Source organism: the organism of the source record quoted next, unplaced genomic scaffold (assembly GCF_019419815.1).
Source record: "Pyrus x bretschneideri cultivar Hongxiangsu unplaced genomic scaffold, Pyrus_bretschneideri_v1 Contig4, whole genome shotgun sequence".
Taxonomy (NCBI): domain Eukaryota; kingdom Viridiplantae; phylum Streptophyta; class Magnoliopsida; order Rosales; family Rosaceae; genus Pyrus; species Pyrus x bretschneideri.
The window spans coordinates 10,198,935-10,209,403 of record NW_025999723.1 but is presented as its reverse complement, the minus strand read 5'-3'; the positions used below and the strand labels follow the sequence as shown (position 1 = coordinate 10,209,403).

Here is a 10,469-nt window from a genome sequence, read left to right as displayed (position 1 = left end):
TTATGAAAGAGAACAAAATAATCCTTATTTCTGGAACTACAACAAAATAACATACACTATTTCTGAAATTGATCCAAAATAACCTACTATTTCTGGAACTATAGCAAAATTACACACTATTTCTGAAAACTGAACCAAAATAACTTACACTATTTTTGAAACTATAGCAAAATAACCCACATTATTTCTGTAACTACAACAAAATAACCTACACTACTGCTGGATGTGGAATTTGCTTTTCTTGGAAATAGAACGTACAATGTTGGATTCAATTACAAAGAGAGCACATTAAGTTTCACAGTGAAATTTGGAAATTCTAGAAGGGTAAAACTTTAACCTTTTCATATTAGGTAAAGAAGGTGAATGCACTAACATGAATGAGGGCCAATAATCATTAGATACCGTACATATTTAATTTTAAATAAAAGTATTTAAAATAATTTATAGCTCCACGATGTACGATGAACGAACAAAATTTGAGGATCTCGAAATCCTCACAAAGAGGATCCGGAGAAGATCCTTAGTCCACTGACATGATAGGCTCTGACTTTTAAAAGATTATCGATTGATCTCTTTTCCCTCCCAAACACAATGTTAGTGGTATTGAAATGTCCACTCCAACTAATTTCAAATTTGATTATCTTATTTAAATTGTTTTGGCCTCTGTCAGTCAATTCTTATTTTTGGTCGATACGGGTAAAAAAAAATGAACATTAACGAAAAGCTTCCGGTATTGTTTACTTTAATGAAAAATCATATTTTTACACTAAAAAGTCAATCATGGTACTATTCACTTTACCCTTTATTTTGTATCATTAAAACTCAAAAATTTTAAACTATTTTCATTAGTTTTTCTTAAAAAAAATGCAGAGAATCAATTCTACCTAAAAGATATTTTATACACTGAAGATCCTATAAATTGAAAAGGGAGTGAATTGATTTTTATTCAATCAAAGTTCTAGTTATGTTAATATTTATAAAAAATCAATTCAACCTTAGAAGTTTGCCAAGAAAGTAATCAACGGACAAACTTTCTTTTTCTTAGTTTTCTTCTATTTTCATGCCTTCTCTTCCTTCTATCATTTTCTTTTTCTCCTCTTCTCCGTCTACCATAGCAGATGGAAATTTTGATAAGTTTTGATAAAATTTGAAGTATCTCAAAAGCCTAGATGAATTTGGTTGCCTTGTTAAATTTACAAACTTAACTTTTTTCCCAGAAAACTAACCAAGATTCCACGCTTCAAATTCCATATATCGAAAAACAACCAGCAACATGATAATCCTTGTATGCAACCTCTAGATTGTTGGGCATGAAAAACAAAATTGCTCTAAATCTGTGTAATAATTTTCAAAAAAAGAAAACAAATTGGTGACAAGTTTATGCAGATTCATGGAGAAGAAGAGAGGGTTGGAGAAGAAAACCTAAAAAAAGAGAGAAAGAGAGGGTGTAAAAACCAAGGTAGCATTAATGTCATGGAAAAAACAAAAGGAATTTAATTTTCAATCACAGTTGGATTTGAATAAGATAACTGGTTTGGTTGGATTCCGCTAGGAGCAAGTTTGGAAAAAAATATTTATTGTTGGTATGGGCTTTTGATGCAGTTCATGAATTGTTATGTTTGTAGAGCTTGATACATGAATAATTGTGTCTTTATGATTAAATTTTAAGTTTTTTTAATTAAATAATAATTTTTGATGATTTTTGATTAAATTAAAGTTAATTCAATTCCTTTTCATTAAAGCTCTAAAATTTTAGAGATTATTGTGAAAGTTTACTCTTACGCAAACTTAGAACTTCATTGACAGGCGGCGGTGGACGTGTTAGAGAGAGAGAGAGAGAGAGAGAGAGAGGGTAATTAAAATTAAGGGAAAATTTGAAATAGGTCCAATTTTATAAACTACCTTTTGAAATAGGTCCAATTTTTAGTGACTTTTAACTTTTAAAATAGATCTAATTTTTAATTACTTTGGATCTATTTCAAAAAACCCCATTAATTAAACACATCTTATCAAGAATTTCGGCACATCGATCATGCCACAGAGACCCAACATCGTGGCTCGTCAAAGAAGCCAATGCACCCACAAACACAGGTGCAGTTTAGGGCCCCGCTCTGGACGCGTGTCGTTTTCATACTCTGCAACCCACTTGGCCCCGGCCCTTTTATTCTGGTACTCATTATTATTCCTCTTCAGTCTGTGTTTCAGTCGCTGGGGCTTTGCTCTGATAATTGACAACTTTGCTCAGAAAAATATGAAGGTAATTAGTACGTACTAGTTGCAGAACCATGTACATTATTATATCATGTTTTAACTTAATACAGAATTTATTAATTATAACCAATATAGTTAATTGTGCAATATCACTAATTGGTCTTCTTTCCTTCTCTGTATGTAGATCTTCAACTGGGTTCATAAGCGGCTTCATCACAAAGGTTTTATTTCTTAACTTTTCTCTTTATATATGGAATTGAATTTCTTACTTTAATTTGATTTTTTTGTTATATGTATTATCACTTAAGTTGATATATATATTATCGTACCTATTTATTTATTTTATTAACAAATTTTTTTTATCATTTTTCTATGAATTTATTTTATGTGCTAACTGAAGAATAATTTGTTTTCCTCAGATGGATTTTCTGGAAGTGTGAAAAAGACTGAACTGGAAATGGAAACCAATGACAAGGGCACACAAGCATTTCTCAAGCAAGTCGGGCTTGTTGATGTTGACGGGCTTGACGGCTGGAGGGAGGGCATTTTAACGATAGGTACCTTGGGTTTCAATCCTCTAAAATCCTTCAACCAGAACGAATATTTTGTTTTGGAGAGCGAAGAGGACGATCAGGAAAACAATGGATTTCCACACAGTGATAATGATGACGACAATGATGAACATTATGATGATAATTTTGGAGATGAAGAACTGAATCCTTTAATGTTTAAAACATTTGGACACAGTTTTGAGGACGTTGGGTCAAACTCTGATGCCATTGAGAAACCAGCTGATGATGATCATGCCATCTTGACCGTTGGTGGTGTTCCTCTTACACCATTTGAAGGGTCCCACTATGAAATCAGTATTGCGTCACCTGATCTGTACTGTTCCGAGATCACCGATGAAGATCAAAGGAAGAAGAGAGGTCAAAGAATAACCCTAGCTGACCTATTCCAGGCTGATCATGTTCATGATGTTGGTCAACTGAATCTTGACTCCTGCAAAGTCCAGCCAGAAATGCAGAAAAAGGTGAATGTGGGAACAAAGAGTGGCCTAGCATTTGCCAAGAAGCTCATTCCTCGCGTCAAAGAGGATTCAAGTCCAATAAAAAATCTGCAACGAGTGAGTCATTTCTTTTGATTATTTATGATTTGGTTCATATGTTTCGCTTCTTTTATTTTTTATTTTTTTATACAAGTGATATTTTACACTGAATTTATCTCTAGAGGGGGACTGAACTTGGGTGGGTCATTTGTTTCCTATCAAGTGAAATTGTGATGCACATTTTTTGTCCTAGATACACATAAAGGGTACTCACTATAGCAACTACTTTTTAACTGTTAATAATGGTCTTACTTTTCCCAGTTCAATGATTTAATGAACAATTTGTAATTCCGGAACCCCCCAAAACGTAACTAATTAATTGTTTGTAACGCCAAAGCTGATGAGGAGGATGTTGAAGAGGAAGATCCATCCAGCTGAGCTTGATGTCAATGTTCACAAATCAGATGGCCTGAAGCAGTCCTGTGCAGTAGAACTCATCACCAATGTTGAAAGTGATGCCTCTGACTCAGTTTCTTTGCTTCCAATTCAAGGTATATATATATATGCGTACTCTCTTCAATTCAAGGACAAAAAAAAAAGTTTCCACATATTTTTGTTCACTAAATTACATACCATTGAAAATTACAATAATCCAAAGTCGATAATATAAAAAAGGCCTAATTATCTTTTCAGTATCATAATAGTTATAATGTCATAATACTAAGTAGTAAAGGTTATTTTTATTTTGGTCAAAGCAACTATCATTAAAAATAAAACACACTAGTATAAAGTGAGGCAAGTCCAAAGATAATTCACAACATTAAAGTAAAAATGCAACCCATAAGTAAAATAAACAAGTCCAAAAAGTAAGCCCGTAATAGTGCCTAAGCCGAAAACTTAGATATGAGAACAAGAACTAGCCTCCTTTACCAAAATAGCCGCACCACCATCGCCAAGCCGCCACCAAGAAGAAGAACCAACAAACCGAAAGGATGAATGAAAATGGGGGTGGGGAAGCCACTCATGCTAAAAGCGTTCCCATTACCCTACCAAATATTAGGAATTGAACTTTGGCAGCCACTGACACTAAGGGCACGCCCCAAACTAAAGTCTATGGAGGAATAACTTGATGAGTCGAATAGCCGAACCAAGTGGGCAGCAGCTTGCGGCTAGGAACAACAATTTGGAAAGAAAAAGACATGAAACTTTAATAAGTGACAAGATTTATCAACAATTGAGACAGAACACAAGAAAATTGAGGCAAAATTCAAGGAAAATGAGACAAACTCAAACAAAACTACGAAAGACTAGAGAAAAGGAAAAGGAAGAAAATGAGGATCAGGGAAGAAAAAATGGGGTTGACACCGACCCCACCAAAAAGGAAGGACCCGCGGCTAAGGTAAGATTGGGGTTTTCTTTGGGAGAGAGGGAGCGGCGCTAGGGGTTCTCCAGAGGGATAGCTCTCGAAAGTGGCCACTTGACATCTGTTTTATATTCCAGCACTAATTGCTAATACTAAAGGGTATCTATAAGGAGCTAATTTGTCAAATCTTCATCCAATCATTGTGAAATCATCTAATCCATCAGCATGATCATGCATGTAAAATATGGTTTCAGAGTGTTAACTTTAGGGTAGTGCTATCCCACACTTATTTTTACTTCTCACACGTCTTTTTTAATTTTTGGCTATTGGATCGAGTGAATTGAAGAAGCTCAAAGGTCAAAAATTAACAAGGGTGTGTTAGAGGTAAAAATGAATGTTTTAAATATGACTTTCCTTAAGTTTATGGCCTGAAAGGACCTTTAATGCAGAACAACAAAGAGATAGAGGAGATGTCAAAAGACACACAAGGCTTGATAGAAAAAATGATAGAAGAGCAATGCTCAATTCTTCATTACCATAAAATTATAATTCCAATTGTGTTCCTTTAACATATCAAACTCCCTCCCTAATATACTAGTGTGCCAAAACATCTTCATCAATGCAGATACAACTCCCTAAGCCACCAAAGCATATTAAATGACAATTGTTCCACCTAGCCACTTAATTTAAAACACAACTTACAATGCATCAAAATTACTACAAATATTAAATCATAGCCTAAGATACATGAATATCAAATTAATAATTAACGGAATGACCAAACACCAAAATACCAAAAGCCCCATTGAATAAACTCCTTATGCACTGCATCAACCTTCATCTTCTAGCACTACATATTACATATCTTTTGATGTCATAGCAAACATTATAGATTGCAGCAAGTATAATGGTTGGATGTGTACTGAACAATTCAAAAGAATTTAACTAGTGGATCTAAATTACTTAAATATGTAGTCATATACTGATTGTACTGAAGTAATATTTGAAAAATACAAAAATAAAATTGTATACATAGTCATCAAATTAGAATCAGTATATACGAAGAAATTTTTTTTTTTACGGAGTCAAGTATTTTGTCATTCTAAAACTCCATGGTCGCATCATGAAGTCATTTCAAATTAGTTGTTAGACAAACTATAACAGATCTAAACTATTGATTGAGTTGAATATAATTTGAATAGTGCAATTTTGATTTACGATCCAATAATATAAGTATATGTCTAATAACGTATATCTAACAAGAGAACATTATTTTCACATCACTTTTTATTATTATCGATCTGTTGGTGATCCGTTGTAGTTTAATCAAGTCGAAATCATGTCTTGTATGTTTCAAATATGCGAATCTGAACACCACCTTATATGTTTGCTCAACTTTTTGCAGGTGCTACTGCTTGTGTCCATTGAAATATGGCTTGAAACTTGATTTATTTCCTGGAAATTACGTACTTTGGTTATTGCTGATCACTATATGAAGGACAATGTTAATTATTTAGCTTTTGGCGTATGTGTAACTGTTGAACTATGCTATTCCTGTTTTAATTTGTAATTTTTCTTATTTGTTTTGGCTGTAGTACGATGCGAGTTATATTTTTGGGGCATAGCTTATAGGCTATGATTTGTGTGTCGGCATTTGATTGCATTATCTATTAAAGTAGCAAAATGATCCAACAGTAGTACGCTCAACAAAGAATATGATACTCTGGCACGGTTTCTAGACAAGGTTTGGATTAAATTGCTTCAAAAACACTTTATTTTTGCCACTGTTCTAAAAACTCCCCAGCGGCGTTAGGCAGCTTGCCATCACCCTGATTAATCCTTAGGTATTTGAAAATTAAGAAAGGACGACATGCATATGCACCCATCTAGGTTGCAACTCTCACTTAGATAGAAAATAAATAACTTTCATTTTGCATTTTATATTTTTAAATAAATTATAAGAGACTTGTTGAATACCTAGATAAATACACATTATATGCCTGTCTCCCATGTTTTCATTATGTTCTAATACTTTATAATCTATACGTCATTAATTCTATTTTGCAAATTATGTATTCCAATGCAATTATGTACTTTTTGAAGTATAAATAGAGACTTAGTTATACGTTATCTAATAAATTCACTTAAATCCGCCTAGGCCTCACCTAGGAGCTAAGCCCTGGCTTGCCGACTAACTAGCTCTTAACGTCGCCTTTTAAAACCTTGATTTTTGCAAATAAATAAGGGAAACAGACAGAAATATGACATTTTCTTAATCTTGGGACAAAAATAGGATTTTTTGAATATGCACACGCTATGCACAACAATCGAACAAAAATAAGATTTTTCCTACACCTTGAAATGACTTAGTTGCCCTCGTATATAAATGGGTTATTTCCTTCCATTTTCTGATTTCTTTCTCTCTACTACCTCTCTCCTTCCCTCTCTTCTTCCCTCTCTCTTCTCTCACTTTCTCCCTCATGCATTGTCTCTCTCGTTCTCACTGTGCACACACGATGCACATTCGTCCCGACCAACACCGTTCAAAATGAAGCCTCCACCTAATTCATCTCATACTCACTAGTCCAAAACACCTAGCCTTGTATGAATCTCATCCCCGATCGTTAGGATCAAAACTCAAGCAGACCGTGAGTTTTCTGGCCATTTTTTGGAAACAGGTAAACAATCGAGGCTCGAGACCACCATTACTGGACTCGCATCAAGGGTGAAAACAAAGCCTAGTCATTAATTGTTGGTGCACACACAGTGCCTGCTGGGAACAAAGCCCCCCTCTCCCTCTCTTTCTTTCTCCACGAATATCCTAGGCAGGAGGGGTCAACACCACCAAAACAAGTTTTTGACCAAAAATGAGAAAACCTAATTGTTGTTTGCTCTCTTCCTTCCAATATTTGCATATTAGTGGGATCAAAGAAGTGAGCTTTTTCATATTTGGGGAATGGGAGAATAAACCTAGAAGCTATATGAAGTAATAGTGAAACAAAATTTAATCAATTTCTCCCTCTTTTATATCATGAGATTCCTTACCTTGTTTGAATGTTGTGATGGTGTTTACTAAAACTTGGCAAAATTTGGTGTTTTGTTGGATGAATTTTTCAGGATATGCTCACTGTATGTAGACGACATGCATACGACATGCACATGGTATGCTCATAGATATGAGCCAATCCAAAAAACCAAGAGCTCACAGCTTTCTCTTCGAAATTAGAAAAATGATGTCATCACCTATAACGTGACCACCGTATACACTATATGCACACCACATGCACATCATGTGCACATTACATGCACTTGATATGCACAGAACTGGAGATTGAGCAGCGAGTTGCTTTTCGCATTAATAAGAAACTTTAATGGCAGCCTATTGGTATAGTGGATATAATTAAAACATAATTGTTATGTATATAAGGTTACAGTGGCAGTTTGAAAAGTCTTGTTATGTATATCAATCACGCTTAACCGTGCACATGGAAAACATGATACTCGTTGTCGTTATTTTATGAACACGCATGACCCTTAAGGTCATCTAAGCTTTTTGTTAATTTTTTTTTTCGATGAGGCCAACTAGGTTGTGCTCATACTCGCTAAATTCCATGGCATAAGATATGTGCATCATAACTGGTGAACATTGTCACTTTTCATATTAAGATGTAGCTATGCACACCACATACACATTATGGGAAAATTTTCACAAATTTCTGCAATTGAACACTTAACCATAAATTATTCCATTCCAGTTTTGAGCACGTCGAAATTTGAAATTTATTCCACAACCCATAGGCCCTAATATGAAACACAAACCCTAGTTTAACTTCTAATTATATATAAATTTATCTTACAAACAACCCATTTATTCCATGAATCATTGATGAATGAACTTAGAACTAAACACCCTACCTTACTATGTATGCCAAAGCTTCAGTTGCTGGAAAACTTTCCGGCCAAAACAGAAAATATGGTACAAAACCTAGCTCACTTTTTTCACATCTCTCTCGCATCCTTTGTTCGAAATCAAAGGTTTAAGGCCAACCCAAAACCCAGCTCACTCTTCTCACCTCTCTTTGGACTTCCCTCTTTTCGAAATTGGAGCTCAGAGACTAAGCTCAACCCAGAAACCCAGAGCTCACAAAACTATCTCGACATCCCTCTCTTCCAAATGAGAAAAGTGATGCAATGGGTTGATATTTTTTAGTATTTATTTAGGGTATTTTGGTAATTTCAGTTTTATGCATGGTGTGCATGGTTTGTGCATGGCCGGTTTGTCCTATTTCTGTCCTAAGATTAAGAAAATATCCTATTTCTGTCTATTTCTCAATGAATAATTAATAGTTCTACCACTTTTTCTTTTCTTTTTCTATTTCAATGGGGTTCATTTCTTTTGTTGTTTTGCTTATTGTTTTTTCAAGAGTGATTTCTTCTTACATCACGGCGTGTCATCATTTCACTATACAAAAACGTTATAATCTGAACTATTCATTATCTTTATCATCATCTCAAGAAAATTTCATTCGATTTGGAGATCATTTAGTCATCCATATGATTCAAAGAAATTTGTGGTTAACCATTAGGATATTACAAGTTACCAAAACCCTTGCTAAAATTGGTACCAGGCGGAATATTCTGCAAATAAAAATTTAACTTTGCATCGTAGACTAGCCAAATGAGCTGGTCAACTAGTTACAAGTTAGTCAGTACGTCCAACTAATCAAAGTTTGCCCAGATCAGTTTCACAACACCAAATCCTAAACTTGAACACATTTACTTATTAGTTCAGACAACAATGACAAAGCAATTATAAATTAAAGTATGCTGAATTGACTAGTCAAGCTTATTAGTCAACTAAGTATAGATTCGCCATTTAACCAAACACAAATTACAAATCAAACTTAGTTCACTACAAGTTATCCTAGTCAATAACAATTCAATTTATAGCACATAATATGCAGTGTAAACTTAGTCACAAACACATATCAATTAACAACTCAAAGGATGCATGAAACATATACTAGTGAATAAGATATGTGAACAAGTTTAAGAGACAAAAGACGCAATAAGTTTTTGGCCCGAGAAACCCACCTCTGGGTTAAAAAACCCGAAACTCTCCACTGAGTCCAATCTATTAATGCAAATAAGGTTCATACAAAGATCCACACATCCTAGATCTAATCTATAGAGCAGTTTTACCTTTATGCAACCTTACTTTGCACGAGTTGAGGATTCCTTCAGTCTTTATGAAGTGACAACTCTTCTTAAGCTCTTCACCTTGTGGCACCGAAATGGAGTCGTCTTTAGTCTTCACAAGATGGCATCTCCTCTTGAACTCTTAACCTTGTGGCACTGAGACCAACACCAACAAATGCAAAATGATATGATGATAATGATCAAATCAAATCTAGATTCAACGACCAGTCAGTTTCTCCAGTCAAATAGTTGAAAGGAGAAACTAACAAGAATAAAAAAATAGGTCAGTTTAAAGATTTGAAACTTGAAGAACTTGACCACAAAATTAAAACAAAACCATGAATAACAATGCAACCCTATTATGAAATGATTGAGTGTTTAATGCATGAACATGGTTTTGTGGCTAGTGTTTCTAATGAAGAACACAAGAGGCAACCCAAGGTTTTAAAAACTCTTTGAAAATGTAAAATGTCCTAGCCAAAAAAATTGAGCATATAAAAAGATTTAAAGAAACATTTTCAGAGAATTATACATATTCAAAGAAGAATATTACCCAAAAAGAATGCTTGATGCTCCTAAGGAGATCTGAGATGGAGAGGAAAAACACCTCTCAAAATTATAAACTTTCTCTCAAAAAAGGAAATGAAA

The 10,469-nt window shown here is 34.3% G+C and overlaps 1 protein-coding gene across 1 annotated transcript; it reads left to right on the top strand.

Moving 5' to 3' along the window:
* The first annotated feature begins 2,135 nt into the window (after nt 1–2,135).
* Nucleotides 2,136–6,275, top strand: LOC103927208 (protein TILLER ANGLE CONTROL 1). Its single transcript, XM_009336107.3, has 5 exons — nt 2,136–2,257; nt 2,396–2,432; nt 2,631–3,337; nt 3,657–3,810; nt 6,028–6,275. The coding sequence occupies exons 1-5, from the start codon at nt 2,252–2,254 to the stop codon at nt 6,048–6,050; spliced, it is 927 nt and encodes a 308-aa protein (XP_009334382.1). The 5' UTR covers nt 2,136–2,251; the 3' UTR covers nt 6,051–6,275.
* The last annotated feature ends 4,194 nt before the right edge of the window (nt 6,276–10,469 follow it).